This window comes from Amblyomma americanum, chromosome 5 (genome assembly GCF_052857255.1).
Source record: "Amblyomma americanum isolate KBUSLIRL-KWMA chromosome 5, ASM5285725v1, whole genome shotgun sequence".
Taxonomy (NCBI): domain Eukaryota; kingdom Metazoa; phylum Arthropoda; class Arachnida; order Ixodida; family Ixodidae; genus Amblyomma; species Amblyomma americanum.
In genome coordinates this window covers 199,690,753-199,710,450 of record NC_135501.1, presented here as the reverse complement: position 1 = coordinate 199,710,450, position 19,698 = coordinate 199,690,753, and the positions used below count along the sequence as shown (strand labels likewise).

At 44.9% G+C, this 19,698-nt stretch overlaps 2 protein-coding genes across 2 annotated transcripts in view; one reads left to right on the top strand and one right to left on the bottom strand.

Annotated features, from left to right (window-relative positions):
* Nucleotides 1-38: 38 nt before the first annotated feature.
* Nucleotides 39-2,293, top strand: Ype (yippee zinc finger protein). The gene is made up of 3 exons (XM_077666479.1): nt 39-211; nt 476-642; nt 1,929-2,293. The coding sequence occupies exons 2-3, from the start codon at nt 482-484 to the stop codon at nt 2,122-2,124; spliced, it is 357 nt and encodes a 118-aa protein (XP_077522605.1). The 5' UTR covers nt 39-211; nt 476-481; the 3' UTR covers nt 2,125-2,293.
* A 2,202-nt stretch (nt 2,294-4,495) lies between these two features.
* Nucleotides 4,496-19,698, bottom strand: part of LOC144133393 (uncharacterized) — a 32,537-nt gene continuing 17,334 nt past the window's right edge. Inside the window, exons 5-15 of the mRNA XM_077666475.1 lie at nt 18,675-18,775; nt 17,885-18,001; nt 17,535-17,592; nt 16,613-16,705; nt 14,573-14,734; nt 13,911-14,162; nt 12,995-13,118; nt 12,677-12,802; nt 12,497-12,507; nt 10,522-10,611; nt 4,496-9,350 (exon numbers count right to left, since the gene is read on the bottom strand). Of these exons, the coding sequence (XP_077522601.1) occupies nt 7,626-9,350; nt 10,522-10,611; nt 12,497-12,507; nt 12,677-12,802; nt 12,995-13,118; nt 13,911-14,162; nt 14,573-14,734; nt 16,613-16,705; nt 17,535-17,592; nt 17,885-18,001; nt 18,675-18,775 (2,859 nt within the window). The 3' untranslated portion in view covers nt 4,496-7,625. The remainder of the gene's footprint in view (nt 9,351-10,521; nt 10,612-12,496; nt 12,508-12,676; nt 12,803-12,994; nt 13,119-13,910; nt 14,163-14,572; nt 14,735-16,612; nt 16,706-17,534; nt 17,593-17,884; nt 18,002-18,674; nt 18,776-19,698) is intronic.

Here is a 19,698-nt window from a genome sequence, read left to right as displayed (position 1 = left end):
CGCGTTATCAAACCTAAAGTGACGTTCCAATGACGTATACGTTACGTATTCCTTCCCGTTTGTTGTCGAGCAGCCAGCTACAGCTGTTGAACGAGGTGGAAGGTTCCGCATTGGCAACAGCATTGGCAGTGTTGATTACTTGCCTGATACCTATTATCGCGTTAATTAATACGCGTGCCCTAAGTTTTATGTCCTACCCTTGTCATTGAAGGCAAGTATTGCTTCCGCGTGGCTCATAAAACAAGCTTTGTTTTCACTTCCCTCGCGAGCCTATCGTGGCTGCTTGCTTGTTTGCCTGGCTGGCTTTTTAACGCGCTTTGTTTCAGACATCCGTGTGTTTTCACGACACGAAGTGCAGATGGTTTACCGCTTTTCACACATTACTATCTGCCTTCGTCGACTGAGCGACTGCGCATATTGCAGGAATTTCATGCCAACCGCGTTTGTTTTGCTCTGTATGTCTTCTGTGGTTTAGGACAACATGGGGCGCATCTTTTTGGAGCACCTCGGAGGCTCCCGGCTCTTCTCATGCGCAAGCTGCGACACCATTCTGACCAATCGCAGCGAACTCATCAGCACGAGGTTCACGGGCGCTACGGGAAGGGCCTTCCTTTTCAACAAAGTGGTCAACCTGAATTTCAGGTGAGTGAGCTTCCAGGAGGCCTCATCGCCTTGCCATTGTGTGGTGGCGCTAAATGCACGGGCACTGAGTAGGCCCTTCGCAATTTCATTTGATTTTGTTGTCGGCGCAACTGAAACGGATCGAAAACATCGCAGCACATGCGCCTGTGTGTCATCTTATACGCACGTTAGTATGTGACGAGGAAAATGCCAGTATGTGAAGCGATCATGATGTCTACGCAGTTGGGCCTTCACTCGAGATGGTACCGCCGTCGATATTCGAGCTTTGAACCCCCAAAGTAGTTGCCAGGCTAAAGTTACCTTCACGATTCTCGCGAAATCGCTAAGGCTAAAACTTGTGAATTTTGGTTGTTCTAGCGTTAAAACTTCGCGTTCTCTGCCCATGAAAAAAAAGGAAATGTGGCGATGAATGAATCAGTTGCGATTGCTGTACTAAATATTCCTGATGTGTAGGCTAAAAATAACTATTCCAAAAAAAAAAATCACTCTTTCCCTTCTTATATATCAGTAAATATTAAGTTTTAAATATGTTCAACCCATTAGCTCAAAGGTACCGAACCAGTGAGTACAATTTCTTTTCCGTACCGAATGCACATATTTAAAAGAGATTGCTGCATTGGCTAACGAAGAATAATTGACTGGGTGTTGTTTTATAAATCAATGACTGCAGAAAAGCAGCCCGTTATTTGGAAGGGAAAAAAATCAAAACACGACTTGTGCAACAAATAAATGGACAGAAATATGTTTAAATGTACATGCATTTTACGACTAAAATAAATCTTCACGGCAACTTAAAATGCGTGCAAGATGAAAGGTGTACACTCCCACTAACCTTGAATTGTTCAGAAGAGCATCCTCGTGGCCTACAGTGTAAAAAAAAAAAAAAATTGGTAGTATATCTTTGCGTTAAAACAGCGCAAGGGAGGAAATATTGGTTTTATGAGGTTTAACATCCCGAAGTGACTGGCTGCAAGGAGCACCGTAGTCTTAGAGGGCTCCGGATGATTTTCACCACCTGAGGTTTTTTAACGTGCACTGACATCACACATTGCACGGGCCTCTAGCATTTCTCTACCATAGAAATGCGACCACCGCAGTTGGGATCCAAGAAACAAGGGACAAGCATAAAGGAGGTTTTATGACAAGATCTGACTGTCCGTTAGCTTGTCTTTTGTTCCTTCTACTGTTTTAACATCAACGTGAATCACAGCCAACTTATTAAACTGTCCGTACTTTCTGTTGGTCACTGTCAAGCATGCCACAGATTGATCTCTGTGACTCTGCAGCGAGGTGCAAGACCGTGTGATGCTGACTGGCCGACACATGGTGCGTGATGTGTCCTGCAAGAACTGCGACACCAAGCTTGGCTGGGTCTACGAGTTTGCCACTGAGGAAACCCAGCGGTACAAGGAGGGCCGCGTGATTCTTGAGCGGGCACTCGTGACGGAAAGCGATGGCATCGAGGAGCATTTGGGCAATTGACCTGCTTCTGCCCCACACTAAGAGTGGGCACACTACACGAGCCGCAAGCATGGCTCTTTTTCCTGGTGTACAGAATTCGAAGGCACTCCTGTGCCTCTGGCTTGCCTGGATGTCAACTCCATGACAAAATTTCGTGTGTTGCAGTAAATTGCCACCATTTGTCTCCTAACCAGAGAGCACTGTTCATGCCGATGGTTTGTCACAGGCGGCAGTTTTGGTCGTTGGGACGGGCGCGATGTTGATATGCGTGCAGTTTGCGAGCTGTGCAGTATGTGTCTTGGCCCTAAATGAGTAGAAAAGGCATCCACATAGAGCTGATTACAGAGAAGGCACCCCACTGGATCATTTAGGTGTTGGCTACAGGTTTTGTTGTGCCTTCAAACAATGCCGCAAAGAAAGGAAGATCTCGCTGTGTTGTTTGCAAGGCCACTAACTTATGAGCCACACTTTGGCATCAAATTTGATGTTAAATCCTGTCCTTTGCAAGTGATATAGACGTGCAGTCCCATGTGGAAGCTTGTGGTGAACCTGCATTCTGATGTTGCATACTGTGCAAGGCAGAAGAATGTCAGTTTATATTTTTTGATTTGCCTTTCTTAAATTTCATCACCCGAATGGAAATGGAGGAGTACATTTGTGCATCAACCTTAATACTAGTGTGTAAAGTTGCACTTGAAAAAAAAAAAGAATTAATGTACTTCCGAAAGAACTTGTTTGCTTAAACCTTTGCAGTACGATTGACTAAGTGGGAGAGAGGTCTGTAATCCTTGGTAAAAGCAAGCTCATCTAGTTGTCGTCAGTAAGTGTGAGCACAAAGTATTTCTCTTGACTAGCTTAGCGGGGTTAGATAATTTAGCTGTGCTGTGCTCGATACTGTGATCGCATTTCATTTAATTTTTGTTGCTGGATTCGTGTGTTCAACTATCCTGAACTGCTCTCGAGATTGTCAGTTTTACTCCACGACTGTCAGCTGTCTTTATAACCACCTTGATGGCTACAAAAAGTCTTCAGTTTTGCTGCGAAATTTTCATCAGTGCTTTCCATTAAATTAGTTTCCAAGCACCTGTGGAATGCTGCTTCTAAGTTCTTCATGGTTATTGTTTGCCATTTTTTTGTTGTCCTTTAATGTAGGTCCAATTTTAAACTCATGAGTTCTACTCAAACACGGTGAACGCTGTCAGCAGCCCCTGACATCAGCTTTAGGAAAGAAGACAGAGCAGCCAAGATTTGCTCCACACAAAGCCGAGCCAGCATACACAACAGGCACTGCTTCACTCCAGTTGGCGTTGCTTAGCTACAGCAGAACTGCCACATCCCAACACAGTCTTGTTCTCTCTATGGAGACAAAGAGAAAGTCGCAAGAACAAGCGTAACCGTTTGATGTCTAGTGCAATGGAAAAGACTTCTGCACTAAGCTGCGATAGCTCGGCTGGTTTCAAAGCATGGCCATGATTATCGGCGCCCTTACGCTTTGAAAAGGAATTGTGCTAACATTTTCAGTTACATATGGAGTTGTTTCTGTATAATTCAAATGGTCTAGCTTTAAAAAAAACTGCAAATTTTGCCCTTTGCAGTAAGGAGAATGCATCCAGTAGCGCATAGTGCATTTGTATATGTTCGCTGCCCTGCCCCATTATTTATTACTCTATGTGGGCCAGTTTTTTTTGGATGATCACTGATTGCTGAGAATGATTATTGCTTGAAAGTGTTGTGTGTTTCATCAGTTTATTGTTGCAAGGTTTATCAAGTGTTTCGCCATCCTCTGACCATTTGCAGTGTCTTAATTCATAAAAATGTGGAGTGTAAGTGGACAAGGACTTACAGGATAATATTGGAGAGCCAAGTGAAACAGAATTAAGACAATTGAAACGCATACAGCAAAATGGGTAGACTTTGCTTGAGATTTATTGCTCGCAGCATTGATTTTCAGATCAAAGGTGTGATGACCGTGATAACCGCATTCGTAATTCCTTCTAAGCTAAACTGAACATATTTTCGCATTGCTACATTTCGGGTGTCCGAGCAGGTTTCATTTGGATTCAATGGTACATCAATTCAAGCAGGTGCAAGATGGGAACATTTGAGTCCTACGCCTTTTCTGAACATACTGAACACTGCACTCAAGGGTGCAAGATGGGAGTATTATATACACCCCAACCTTCATGACAAGGAACACCCAATTTAAAAGTGCAAATTGGGAGCATTTGGTTCCTGCACCCTCCTCCCTCCGACCTTGGTAATGAACTCTGCATTCAGAGGGTGCAAGATTGAGTTTGATTTCTGTGCCTCTTCTGACCTTCGCGATACTAAACAGTGCATTCTGTGCAATAGCCATCCTCATGGCAATCAACATCATTAAAAAATGACAGACTTCAAGATTACTGTGAGTATTTAATGGCACACAATTTCGCTAACAGGAAAAGCCTGCTTAAACAGACACATGGCAGTGTAACAGGTGCACACAAAATGAGCTGCCAAAAATTTGTTCCCGAGTAAAGGAAAGGTTGTTCCCAACGGTGTAAATCACTGTGCACCAACAGCTAGGTTGTCTTGCACTGCTGGAGCGTTCTAGCGAACAAAACATATGATGCAATGCTCTTCTATCAAAAGCTGCTTATACATACTCGCTGCTCGAAAATTCCGTCGCACTTGATTTCACTATACTACTGTAGATACCTTCTAGCTGGATACTTGACACACGAAATATAAACAAACTCTCTTTCTCAAAATCTAATGTGCCTTGGGCATTTTTATAAGTCATCCAAGTGAAAAAATAGACTCTCTACAGTTGGTACCTATCAACTCTTCAACCTTTTTAGGTCCCTTAAAGGGGCACTAAAACACTGCAGTTTCTCTCCTAAAATGGGGGTTTGCAAAGTTCCCAAACGCCTCCAGTTCATCTACATCCCACTTGGCTTGCAAAGCTCGAGTATTTAATAAATAGAGCGAAAGAACCCTCAAAACCATGCACATATATGCCACTGCAATGCGGGAAGGAAGTCTCTCTGCATTCACCGAGGAAAACAAAACGAACAACACACTTGCACAGGCACAACATTGAAGGCGTCTGGCCTTCTACAAGATCCAATCTTTCTCGCCACCATGCAGAGCGATGCACTAACTGCCAGGCAACGCTCTCGGGTTGCAAATCGCACTGCTCAGTGTGTTTACACACTTACGCCAGTAGATGCACAAGCACAATTAACCCCTTCCTCCATACTCAGGAACTTGCATGACCATCGACATGCTTCAAAAGCAGAAAGAGCACTAGTGTTCTGAAGTAGGGCAAAAAATGTGCACATAGCGACAGTTTAAACATTCGTGTGTGTCAGGCAAACACTTAACAAGTGCTTACGTGTATTAAGTGGTTTCAGGTCATTTGTATGAGGATTTGTTCCTTTCTGTACACTATCGGTTAAAAAGGAATAGGCTGAGATCAGTGTTCGATGTTTGGTTATCTTTTGTGTTCTGTAGGACATGATGTAATTGTTTTGTCGATGTGAAAGGAATTTACAAAAATAAAATCCGCCTGCAATGGTCTGAGATGCCTCGTCACAGAAAATATAAGTGTGGCACGCACAATACATGAAAAATAGAAACAGTGAGCTGCACATTTACGCTTGATGAATCACGACAGAAGCACGAAACTGAGCGCTGACTGAGGTAACGTCAAAAAATGAAAACTGTTCTCTCCAAAGACTTACTGGAGCACTACCAAGACATGGTCAACTGCACTGGCTAGGACGCTGCAGCTGTCGAGTTGTCCTTTCTTTTCATCTTTTAGTCCCCTCCCTTTGGGCAAAAATAGTATCCAATTTGTCCAACGTTGTGGATAATAACTTAAAATTACCATATCTTTAATCTAGATTGAAATTTCCATTACTATAAATCCACTGAGTTTTAACTTGACTGAGCAGAATAAATATAACGTGAAATGATTTGTGCATTAGGCATACCTTTAAGCAAGCAGGCACTGTAATGGACCTGAGTAAAGGAATGCTCTAGTTAACAAAACGTAATACCCTAACACCTCCAAGACTCGTAAAAGGCTTTCGCTGCAGGCAAACCAGGTGAAAACTGCCTTGTGGGTTTCCTTACAATAAAGCTTGGCACTTGCTCTAATGTACATTTCGTTGTGCAAGACCCATGAGAAATACAACTAGCTGTGTTCACAAAAATGAAATATGTGCTAATCACTATGCAGGCGCAGTGGCTTGATATTTGTGCACATTGGCATTTCCAAACATTCTTTGTACCCTTGGAACAAGCACACACTGGCATGGCATGTTTCCAGTGTCCAGCCCATGTAAGCCATCAATTCAAACATTGCAGCCCTCTCTCAAAAATTCCTTGTGCCTGTTGATGTCTGCCCAATGGATGATGTAAACGTAAACAAGGGAGCACTGAACAGAGGGTCTTGTGCGATTCAAGCTCTGAATCAAATGGGCACTGTTCTTCCTGGCATTGTGTACTCAAGCGGACACTAAGACGCTATTCTTACAGCTACAGATTTTTTACCTGCCAGGCCTCCTACATTGCTGGCATGCTAGATACTAGAGAAATACATCCTTAGCACCAAGGCCTGAGGCCACAATACCTGTCCGCCCATTCACCACCACCCATCATCATCAGCATCATTACCCACATAATGTAATTATGGATGGTCTCCTCTTGTAAAAGGCTACAGATCAGTAGTTGCTGGTTGTTTTCAGTGACCCAACAAAGCCAGAAATGGCAGCTAGGGATTGAAAAAAAGAAAATGCCTGACTAGGGTGGTGAGGGCCCTTTAACCTTTGACAAAAACTAACAGCCTTAAAACAGCACGCCATTAAAGAAAAAAAAGTTCTAAAAAATGTGAATGCTACTGCACTTTGAAAGCTGCACACTGTGGCACTGAGGAACGCCCGTCAATAGTTCCACATCTCATCACTGCGTGCGGAACATACAAAGAGTGAAACGAGGCCACCTCGTGGAGACACAAGCGAGAGCTGCCGTTCAAATAGAAATTGCGTGCTATATATTTAAACCCTATTTTCTAAATATTCTACTCTACTCTACGTCCTACTCAATTCGGTACTATCACTACTGAATTCAGTCCAAACCAAATAGCTCTTCATGCGGTTCAACCTGAAGCAGTTGCACAGCTTCCCAGCAACGCCCTTAACACACATGAACCATGAGCTGAAAAATACAAAAGGCTCTGCTTAGCAGAGCCCAACAAAGTGGCCCCCAAAACACTGCAGTACTGAAAGCAGTTCAGAGCACTGGGCTGCATATAGGCTCAGTCTCTGCCACACTGTTCTGTTCGTGAAGAAAGTTCAGCTCCGAGCCAAAAGTTCATTTTGCTGCACCACCTACACATGGAACTACAAGAATTCTCTCAGCATACACAAGGTCTGTGCTGGAAAAAATGCAATGCACCGAGTAAGAGACCATGCCATCTTTGGTTGCTGGTTGAACTGCAATGGGCATCAAAGGTACACCAAGCGGGACTAGGACCATTAAGAGGTGGGTGTCGTGCCCGCTTGAAACTTGTCAACAATCTGCTTCACCCAGCCCTTCTGCCGAAATGCAGTGGGCTCTATGGAGGACGACATGCAGGAACTAGGCTTTGACTCCGGCTTGGGCACTTTTGCACTTTCTTGGGCACTGACTTGGGCATTTTCGCACTGCCGCTCTGGAACAGTCTGGAGCTTGTCGCTAATCTTGCGTCTTGACAAGCTGGCCTTTGCAGCAAGCTCGTGTTCACTGCCACTGACTTCTTCGGGGTCACTGTAGATCGCCGAATCGCGAAACATGTCATCGGCTAAGACATCCTCCATGGCCTCAAACGTTCTCTCGTAATAGCTGTCCGCTGATGAGTCACTGTGCTCAGAGTCTGTGTCATCATCGAGCTCTATGACAATGCCTGGGTTTGGAGTCGATGGGGCACTCTTCCAGTCCTTATCAACTTCCTGCCGTGGGCTGTCAGCACCTTCGTTTTTGTTCAGTATGGCCAGGATAGTCTGAGGAATGCAATAGTCAGGTTCCTTCTGGTGTGCTATTCGTGCCGCAGCTGTGGCATTACCCTGAACGCAATAGCTCGAAAATCGAGAGAGGTGCTTCGCTCTAGAATGTATAACATTCGCACATGCTTTGCCAAAGGATCCGATAGCCTTGAGTTGAGCCAGCCGAGAATCGTTGCTACGTACACTGTCCCGGCTCGATCCGTGATTCAAGTGATCTTCACCATTGCGGACAGGTTCGCTCAGATGAGGTGACCACAGGCCACGTGTCAGTTTTGTGCCCAAGCCCAAGAGTGCGTTACGCCATGAGCTGCCGTGCAAAGTGTCCCGGCGGTAAATCCGGTGCTCAGGGTGAACCACAGAGGATGCCAAGTTCTCCACACTAGGGGCGGGATTCAACTCTTGGCTACTGAATTCACTGTGTCCCTGAAGCATGTACTTTCCGGGACCGTCAATGAAGTCCACCCGGGAAGGCTGGTCCGATGCAATCGTGAAAGGCCGCTGTTCTGGAGCTTGCAACCGCAGCCGCTCCATGCGATCTCTGAGCTGCCGAGTCTTGGATCCTGCATCGGAACTTGGGTCATCATGGCGAAAGCTACGTGGCAGCGAACCACACCTCTTGCAGGCATTGGGAGGGAGGTGTTCTTCGAGGCTGTTCAACCATTCTTCAGGCACACTGTTCTCCCTCCTGAACTGCCGAGGAGGACCATCGTAGATGCCCGCCTCTCCAGAGCAACCAGGCTTAGCACCAGACTGCACCACTTCAGTAAAGGAGTGGCTGCGCTGGACCAGGCTACTACCAGATGGCGACGAAGGACCGTGAGCGCCAAGCCTTGCCCACAGTGTGGTCAAGTCAGTGTTGCCAGCACCATAGGACTGCTGGCTGATGTGGCGACTAGCAAACTCAAATGTAACATACTCTCCCGGCAGTTCTTCCGCACGGTGATCTGCTGTGCACGCAGGTGGCCTATAGCGAAGCAGTCTACGCACGTCCACCACACAGGTGCCGTCTTCGTTTTCTGTGTCACTGGTGTCCACGCCAGCTCCCGGATAGTGTTTCCAACGTGGCCATGGCTCCTTGCTGTTGGTTCTGGGTTCAGGTCTCTCTGGCATCGGTGTCTCTGGGTTGTTCGCACAGCAAGGTGCACTAGACCTAGATGTGGTGGGCTGGCTCTGGTCTGAACTCTGGTTTGTGGCTGTTGGTGTGCCAGACAGAGTGTACTGCAATGAACAAACACTCTATGAACATCCTTGTTTACTTAATCAGTACATTTAACATCCATCAGATAGCAGTTATATGGCTACAAAAAAAAAACTGCACCATACTGCTTCCACGAAACACCTCGGCTGAAGAAAACCTCAACCTCAGCTACCACTGGAACCTGGAACCACGAGCAAAGTATGACAGTCGCACTATCTGCTGAACTAGGACTGACTAGCAGACGGTAAGATAAAGTTAACAACCCCAAACACTGATAACATTTTACAAATAAATCTACAAGAATCCTTCGGAGTGGAGGAGTAAAATAATAAGTATCAAGAGCCACCAGGTATAGTTGAAAAGGAAAGCAACATAGCTTTGTCGGAGCTTCATCAATAAAGAGCAATCAGTCTTCGCCTTAACACTGAGCCTGGCACGAATGCCAAGGGGGCGAGAGCAGTGGAGCCCTCAACGAGGATGAATTTTTCTTCGACTCTATTATTCGACTCTATTGCATAGGCTTTCTTGGCAGCTTGAAGCCAAGCATAAATTTTGGTAGATGTTAAAATAATTTCCTTGCCTGGAGGTTTATTACACCTTGCGTGATCTCGCTAACAGTTCGAAATAATGAACCGTGAACAATGGCTACCAGCTATAGTGGCCCAAAGGGCATGGCATTTGGCTGTTGAGTATGAGGTTTCAAGTACAATACGTACCGCGGTACCCACATTTCAAATGAATGCATAATTCAGAATGCCTGTAAACTGACATTTCGGTGCAACTTCAAAATTTATCCAGAGCTCTCCAGCATCCATCCCACAGTGTTTTTCCAGCAAGTAAAACCAATGAGCATTGTAAAAGTAAAAAAGAACAGAAATACCTAAACCACACTGTAGAGCAAAAATTGCAGCATAGATGTACATTTCATAAGGAAAAATTTAAAGCATCACAAGATAGAGGCAAGAGAATGCAGGACAATGCGTTCTCCAACAGGCACCTTGTCCTGTGCCCTCTCTTGCATTTGTCTAGTGTTGCACCAACCTCTTCCCAGGAACAACATGGTGTACTCTAGGCCTACAGCAGCCCAGTGGCTCGCCTCACCTCTTTCAACTTGCAAGAACTGCTTTGGCAGCATTACTAAAAACCACAATTCTCGGAACACCGCGAAACAGCCAAGAGACAAATGCATACCTCTGTGGTGCACGGGAGCTCTGCAGGGTCCAATGTGCTGACCCTCTGGCATGAAACGGGCTGGCAGGAGCACGACTTCGTAAGACGTGCCTGCAGGATGAAGCATTCTCCGTCACACACACACATGGCCAAAAGAACTGCCTCAAGGAAACAGACACTTTGAGCATGCAAAGGCAATCACATTACATGAGTGGCAACGTGCTGATGCTAGATGAGGGGAATAGGTGTTCAGTGCTCAATTTGCACCGGGTCTAGCAGATCATTTCCTCAGAGAGCCATTAGTCACTGAAACCATACTTCTCTGAAACAGGTGCTTAATCAGATGTTTAATGCAGTGAATTCGAGAGCTCTAAGCAGGATGAAGAGACAGTCTGTGCACTGTAGCTTGCAATGGTTGCACCATGTGCGCTCATGGCCACGATAGCCACTCTGATGTCAGCTGACATCACACTAGTGAGAGTGACATACTGCATGGAAGATTCTTTCACGAAGCAGCAGTCAGAGTGCCGATGTGTGCTTCGCACTTCATACCTCTGTGACCAATGTGAGGCACAGCCTAGAGAAGAGGCAATGGCGAAATAAAAAACTATGCAGCTTCTTGGCCCGGCAAAGGCACTCAACTGAGGTACCCACAATGCCTCCCACATCCATCCAAGTCACAGCTGGCTGCACTTCTGCTTTACCATATTTACTACAATATATAACGGGTTTTCTTAAACTGAAAATAGAAGTGAAACATCACTCGTCATGTTATAATCAAATATTAAGCAGAGACAAAAGCACACTACGCTGTATTTACTCGCATATTAGTCGATACATCATGCAGGTCAGCCCCCAGCTTTGGGAAATGGAAAAGAAAGGTCAAAGTTAGAATGCCGCACTGGTCGACCGATGGAAGCTCCGAGCCAGACACCGATCAACACATATCAGAGCAGCAGCAGCCGAGCAGTCAGAAACTGCTTGCCGGAGAGAGCGCACTTGCAAACAGAGCGTGGATCCAACGCATAGTCTCAAGAAAATGTGATAGAATTACGTGAATTGAAGGCATCGAAAGGCCTCTGTTTCATTCTCTGAAACTTCAGCAGAATCCCCCAACATTTGCAGTGCCACCGATGCCCCGCGCTAATGGCAGTTATTCATGTGGGCTGCATGGAAAACTTGGCGCTACTATTGCATGCGAAAAGAGGCTCTCCCTACATTTTCTTCGCATCGCTATCTGACAAACTTTCAGCGACATCGAATCCTTGCATTTTTCTTATGGCTCTGTGCAAGACTATGGCTCATTTCTATGTTGCCGAGAACGGCCACCGACATCCAGGAAACATGACTCGCTGCTAGGTTGAACGATTGGCAGAAGTTTCGTTTTTAAGACCCGACATCCAAAAAGCGCACGGTCGAAGCGGTGGCGGTGTGGCGGGGCTCCATACTTCTCTTTGTATCAGTCTTATCTGGTAATTTTTTGTGTGCTCTCTTGAACAAGAAAGTGTGCGTGAAAGCCATTTGTTGAGGTACAGTAGTTTTGTTCATAAACTTCTACTCGCCTGTCCGTATACTGCAGCATCATTCCTCAAGTTACATTCCTGTTCTTTCATTTTCCTTTATGCACCCACAAAGTTGGCCCTTGCGATAAAATTGTGTTTTATTTTTTCCCCTCGTTTCGCGCCTAAAAAATCCAACCTTCGCGTTACAATTGTGGCTGCTTTACATTCGGGTAAATACGGTATTCAGAATAGTACTGCGTTTTGTGCCCACATTTCCTCCAGCTGTGTACACAATGTCATCTGCACACCTACACTTCAATGTTCTTGCAAGTGAAAAGGATTCCTCAGGAGTTTGTCGAGACCTTGAGTGACATAAATCAGCCGTGAGGCATTGCCCACAGATACCATTGAAACATAGGACCATCTCTTCTTAGGCTACCATTGTGTCTGAGGAACCACAGCACACCAGTTTTGTAGCACATGGTTGCCCTCACCTTTCTTGCTCCTGCAAAGAGACAAGGGAGACATCACTGTCAGAGATCTGTGCCTCACATTCCTGATTTTAATTAACATCAGATATGGTGCAGCAATTGCTGGTAAAATAATCGCAAGGCTAAACCTACCAGTGGCTTGACAACCTCAAGTCACTGAAGTAAGGGAGCAAAAGTTCTCACCTCTAGAGAGCTGCAGGGCCCTGTGCAGGCTGCTCTCCGACTTCCGCCGGTCGTATCTGCGCTTCTTCAAATACTCCGGTGCCGCCAACGTCTTTTTTACGGGCCCCCGGTCACAAAGAAGGGCTCCTGCACAGCAGATAATTTTTGAGCACAAAGTGCTTACAGGCATTGCTTTGCAGCTTTCAAGAAAGAAACAAACAAAGAAAACAAAGGAAACTTTATTGCTAACAAGGGTTTACAGAGAGCTTTGCTTCAGTAAAAACACCAATTCATTGTTTTATTTTTTTTCACCCAAATACACAAAGGCAATGTACATACGGTCGTTCTGCCCCAGTTCCAGCACCAGCTGCTTGGCATGGTTCGGAATGACGGCACTGAAGCTCTCGATGATGGCCCGCTTTAGCTGCAGGCACCACTCGCGCTTCTGCTCAAGACTTCTGGCCTGCACAAGAGTAAACGTGCCTGCAGTCAATCACGCAATGAGCATAGCAGATCACTGGCTTCTGGGCAGAGGAGGCATCCTCAGTGACCAACTCAGCGATGAAACTTCCACATGCCTCAAGGATCAGCTGAACCAGACATGACAGAAGAGATGTGTTAGATGGCACACCGCCTATTAATGTTGCGCCAGTGTTGAGTGTTTTCACAGAGCATTAATATGAACCAAAGAATGAAGCCACTTCCCCCAAGTCACTTTTGAACCAATCAGCCATTTTTCTACGACCCACGAGCGCTTCAGCATTGGTTCCAGTTACAAGAATAACATCGCAAAAGCTATCAGTGGAGGAGCATTGTGAAGTCATATTGGAGGCCAAACTTATTTTACACAGAGCAGGCAAGTGCATAACAAAAGGGCTTTAAAAAAATAATTCCTGAAATTTCAGGGGAAGTGCATTAATTATGAAAGGTGATATACAATCGATTCTTGACAATTCCAACTTCAAGGAGAGTGAGAATTTCTTCAAATCAGTATACACCTGGCGTTGATGAGACCAAAGTGTCACTTAAATACACTGCTAGTTCGAATTAAGTGAGTTCAACTCATTAGAGACCACTACATTATCAAAGAATTTAACTGACAATCAAAACAGGTGGTGTGTTTGTGTGCTCATTATAAGAGAAAATGCAGTACACGCCTGCCTCCAAGGATGCTGCTAGTGCAAGTACTGCGTGCCGCTGTTGTGGCACCTAGAATTGTGCCAGGCACTCGGACAGGTGCAGTGTGTTCCCCCACCTGGAACGAGTACTGGTAGTCGGGGCTGTTGAAGGGCACCACCTGGAAGCAGAGGGGCTCCCCCTGGATGCTCTCGATGAGCATCAAGTTGGAGCAGACCACGTGCGTCTTGTAGTGCAGGATGCCCTGCTCCCTCTTCTTGGCCACCAGCAGCATCTTGTCAAAGAGGAACAGGTGGCGCAGCGCCTTGGCGCCCAGCATGCGGAAGCACCCCTCAGCCACAAGCTCCCCAAAGGTGGTCAGGTCCTCGCCCTGGGAATTGGCACAGGCAACGCGCCAGTACTATTGGCCATTTTTACTACCTAAAGAGGGCACCTCAATTGATCCAATATGGCGGCATTACAGAGGACTGCTCCCAGGGTCAGCCTATGTGAAATCATGTTTATTTAAAATTTTCACTGCAAATTCGCACTTTTTTGACAATAGAAGCAACGTTGTGTTAGACAAACCATCTTTCTCGAGGGTGCAAACGAATAAACGAGAAACAATAAAGAAATGGCTGTCTGGCATTTGAAAACTGCTGACGTGACAGTGGAGTGGCAGACAGTTGAAATGCACTTTGGAGAGTGGGAGAAAATTTTAAACAGAAAATTTTTAGTAATATGCCACCTTCCCGGCAGGTGGCCAAAAAGAGCTCTTTCACAAAATGCAACATAGCCTACCTGCCAGCCATACAGCAGTGACTGTATCTCCTGGACCCGTACAGCATGCTCGTGCCTTCGCTTCATGTCGTTGATGTGGTACGCTATGCCCGTCATCACAGACAAGGCATTCTTCACGTCTGGGTAGCCCGGGCTGTCCTTGTCCACATGTTTAACAATGTTCTGCACACAAGAGCAAAGGTAACTCACGAAAAAGAAAGGGCTAGCAGTGATAGATAGTCTCTACCACTATTCATAGGACTTACTAACACTCAATGCAATGAGGGCTGCTCAGTTCTTGAAAAAATTGAGCACAAGGCTCTTTCGAAAGGTTTTCACCTCTAGGAAAAGAAAATTAAGCAAAATGTTGGTACAGCACAAAGCTGTCCATCTCTGAAGCACACAAGTTATTATACTAAGACATACAAAAAGAATAAAACTTTATTAAGCAGCTGAGTTGTTATATGAGTACAACTACACACATGTTTACAGTAAACAAGCTTCCTATTTCTCTTTCTCGCAAGCCCAGAATGAAAGCCAAATGGCATCGCCTCCTAGACCATTTATTCTCTTAGTGTCACACGAGAGATGAGCTTTCAGGAGAGCCTTTCATAGGCAACAACATTAAATGATTGGTTGTGACCATGAGTACTGTGCCATTGCCAGCTGTGGCTGTTTGGCTTCACAAAGCTGTATATATGCAAATGCCGTTTCTAGCTGGATAATGCTTAGCAGTTTAAGTCTCCTGATGTGTTTGGTCACAACCAGTGCAAAGGCCAACCATAACCATAAGAAGAAGAAGAAGAAGAAGAAGTTTATTCACAAGAACAACCCAATAAACCTAGCCATAGATTCTCGTCACAGAAAACAATCCAAGTACTACCACAATGCAGGTAGGGATTTTGTTACTTGACAGTTATTTATAGTCAAATTTGACACAAACTTCTTCCCACCTATATTTTCCGACAAAAATTGCTATTGCCACCATCCGTTTTGCACATTCTCTGCCTTTTATGTGTTTTCAGGTTTATCTTATTGTAAAATGCTCATAGGCTACACACAAAGAAAGGAAACTGCGAAAGTGTCGTACAGAGGGCAGCGAAAGTTTATGGGATTGGTATTTCATATAGAATGTGCACGTGAATCTATTGCATTGGTGCCTTGTGACCTGGTTGACCGGAACCAATACCACTGAATGAAGAACACGTCTCCTCATATCTGCAAGCATTTCAGACAGTTGGCTTGTGTGACTATAATAATAACAATAATTGGTTTTTGGGGAAAGGATATGGCGCAGTATCTGCCAGCTCAGTGAACTGCGCCATGAGGGAAGGAATAAATGAGGCAGTGAAAGAAGAAAGGAAGAAAGAGGTGCCCGTAGTGGAGGGCTCCAGAATAATTTCGACCACCTGGGGATCTTTAACGTGCACTGACATCGCACAGCACACGGGCGCCTTAGCGTTTTGCCTCCATAAAAAAGCAGCCGCTACGGTCGGGTTCGAACCCGGGAACTCCGGATGTGTGACTATGCCCAAATCATCTTTTTTTATACACACCTTCATCCTGCAACTTTTGCTGCCAACTGTACACACTAATGCCATTTCATTAGCAGTTGCAATTATGGAAGAGGAAACACTACAAAACTAAAATTACAGCTTGTTACGGTACATGAACAGATATGTAATGCCAAACCTTTCAACACTTAAAAAGCAACACTTTTCTCGGCTCTTACCAGAGAGCATTGGAGGCAGTAGCATGAGTGAAGTAATCTGGGAAAGCACAGTATAACACGATGCAACATTTTCAAAAAATTTGCTCGTTGCCCTCTTTACCTGTGCTGATGCAGGAATAGGTGTTTTCATACATAGACTGTGTTCAGGGCCACTTGTGTCTCATCACACATAAGAGTCGGCAAACAAATTTTCAACCTTTCACTTTCCAGTCAATACCAAATTTTTCAGCATTTGCCACATTCACTGGCAAATCCAATAGCGCTGAATATAATGTGGACTGCAGAACATCAGCTTTGCCCGGCTTGGTCACTTCAACCATGTTCTTTACCTGGAGAAGCAGATGATACTTGAGAATTCTCTGCACAGGCTTCAGCAGGTAGGATCCGAGCGGCAGGCTGTGGTGTAGAGAGGTCTGCCGAGCCTGCGCAAAGGGATCGCAGCAAGACTGCTTTTTACAGTATGCATCTTTTCACAATGCAGAGCAAAGATCTCCCGAAAGTTCTAAGCCTTTCTTGGATACCTTTGTCTCATTCTGGTGGCACACGAGAACGTAATGCAGTGAGCAACACAAGGGGCAAATGTGTACCCTGCGGCCTTTCATGACAAGTCGCTACACTGGCAAACAAAGTTTGCCTGACCACCGTGACCAAGTTCCCTTATCCTTCTAGTGCTCAAAATAAAAACAAAGTTTGCAGCACATGAGCTGCAATGAACCCAGCATTGTAAACGGTATGGACTGGCTACTCCAGGCAGCCCCCAATTCAACCTGACCACAAGGCTGTCTGCCATAGAAAAGTAAGTCATGCATGCCGGTTACATGTAATAAAAATGGTAGAGCTCTGAGCAAGTCACAATGTGTTTTAATAAATGCAAGATTGCAGTAAAAAAAAAAAACTGATGATACTAATGTCCAAAAAATCTATACCATCTTTAATTCTGCTCTACTTCATCAGTGGGGTTCATAAGTAGTATATCTGCACCATGAACACCCCCATGAAACCTGTATAGAACGAAGTATGCAAATAATTTGATATAAAGCAGCTCTACATGCCCTATTATAAACTTTGGTTCCAAATATTTTGTATGTAATTTTGCACCACTGATGACATACACACTGTACACTGACCTGGTAATGTGTACTCTCAACAAAAGGCCTACTTTCTACAGGAACGTGTAGACACAGATTCGAACACAAAACATTCACCTTGACTAAAAGTGCAATCAGAAAAACATGTGAATGAAACATTTACCTTGAAAATTTCGGCACTCTCTGCTTTCCCAACCAGCTCTGTCAAAGTAGAGACCGTCCTATGCAGAAATGAAGACATGCAATTCATAAATTCACCTGTGGCTCAGTTCAACAGTGCATGTCAAAAAAAGTGGAAGCATATTTCTCGTCCACATAAAGGGTTCCAAATATGCCAGTATGTGGCTACCGTGCACAAAGATGAAAACCAGGTCAAGCGATGCTGTCACCACATTTTAAGCCATGCACCACAATCATCACCATGAGTCAATAACAATCACTGCCACCAGCTGATGTCATATGCTTGCCAACAAACCGTCTCCATGCCGCACATGCAAGTGAAGTAGCACTCACTTGGGATAACTTGTGCAGAATTCTGTGTAGACAGAAAAGCCACAACTGTTGGTCACAAAGCATCGAGCGATGGACACCGGGTCAAAGCCGCACTTTTCAAGCTGTTCCAGGAATCCACTGGAAAAGAACAAAAATGGTATCCTCAAATCAATAAGCAAGCCCAGCAAATGACACCTGCGACATATTAATGAGCACGTCCATGTTCTCAAGATGCACATCACACTGTGCACGACACGAAGCACAAAGTTCTTCAAACCAAGTGCAATGAAGGCGAATTTCCCATCTGCTCTTGTCCATATCATATATGTTCCCATATTTCTGCAAGCCTCTAGAATGCTCACCAGCACACCACCTGACTACTGTAGCATCGGGGACAGAACATATAGTTGTATCACACAGCATCAAATGAAAGAGTACTGAGGTAAGGAACTGGCAGCCACTTAATATACATTCCTAACCTACCTATGACACTGATAGCTTGTCGCATGTGGTGCAAAAAATATTCATTTCAATTTCGCACACCTCAAATGACGTACGCTTACTGCAGTTTGACTTACTGCCCTCTTCAATGTTGGGCAGCACTTAAAAAATGTGCACCTCGACAATGAGCACCTCGTCACTTCACTGAACAGAGAGGCTCAAAGGCTCCTCACAAACAGAATTCTAAAACATGCAACACCGAAGCACAACGAAAAAATAAAAAAGACCTATGCCTTAGCCATGTGAAAGCACGGCAGTCACCAGGGTAAAGAATCAGAATATCAGGGCCAGTGCTGATAGCATGCCTGACCTATTGAATGTGTAGATGCTTTCTATGTTGCTGAAAAGGCTCTTCAGGTCCTCTGGCTTGATCTTGCTGTCGGTCATTTGTGACAGCGGTTTCAAATATCCCTGAAGAAAAAAAAAACCACATTGATTTCAAGTGGTATAGCAACAACACGTGTATGCAATAACACAAAGCAAATTCCAAAACTCTGATTCAACGGCTAAGCCGGCAGGTTAATATCTGACACTGTTTCCTTTATGGCTAGCAAAAGCCTCAGTGACTACATGAAATGTGTGCACTTGCAATCGTCTCTTTTGTATCATCATCGCTGTCCCTGCTGCTTCTAACACTATCGTATTGTATTAAAATTGCTGGCTAGGCTAGTCGGTTTAAAATTAATGACAGCTGGAAAAGTACAGTTGCTCGTCAGCGCTGGTGTGTGTTCTTTCTCGTCCTTGTTCAGTGTGCACCATTCCATCCATCATTAACTACCATACCTTGTTGTGCACCTTTTAATGGAAAATTAGCACACATTTAAATGCCTGAACTATTATTTTGTTAGGACATGGAAGAGTAGACACTGGCGCTTTATAATAGGATCTCTGCGCCCCTTCTGAATGTGTGCTGTTACAATCTGGCTCACACTGCTAAAGAAAACAGCCTTTTTGCAACACCTATGCAATTAAGCACAGGCTACTGCAACTGAACCAAGGTTAAACTACAAGCACAGAACACAGCACAACACACTCAAGGAGAAGCCAGAAGTTTCCTGAAGTCACAGAACAAGGTTTTGTCAAAATGTGGCATTGCACAATCAACATAGCTGACGACAAGTGTAACCTGATGCATACCCGAACACGTAACGCTGCTTAGTGGCCTTATTTTGACATTACAGCTACATAAGGCTACAATTCTGAGCGTTGCGCCAGCTTCATGCAGTTGGTCACATGGCAAGCAACTGCTGTTTCATTGTACACGAAGCCTTTACCACAGTGTGGATGTGCAGTTTTCCTGCGATATTTCCTTCAAGGCTAGACATGTGTTTTCT

What these genes read in the sequence shown, in the direction of transcription:
- Ype (XM_077666479.1), top strand. Translation starts at nt 482, where the DNA reads ATGGGGCGCATCTTTTTGGAGCACCTCGGAGGCTCCCGGCTCTTCTCA. An exon ending in GTGGTCAACCTGAATTTCAG is followed by an intron (nt 643 to 1,928) that starts GTGAGTGAGCTT and finishes GTGACTCTGCAG; the next exon opens with CGAGGTGCAAGACCGTGTGA.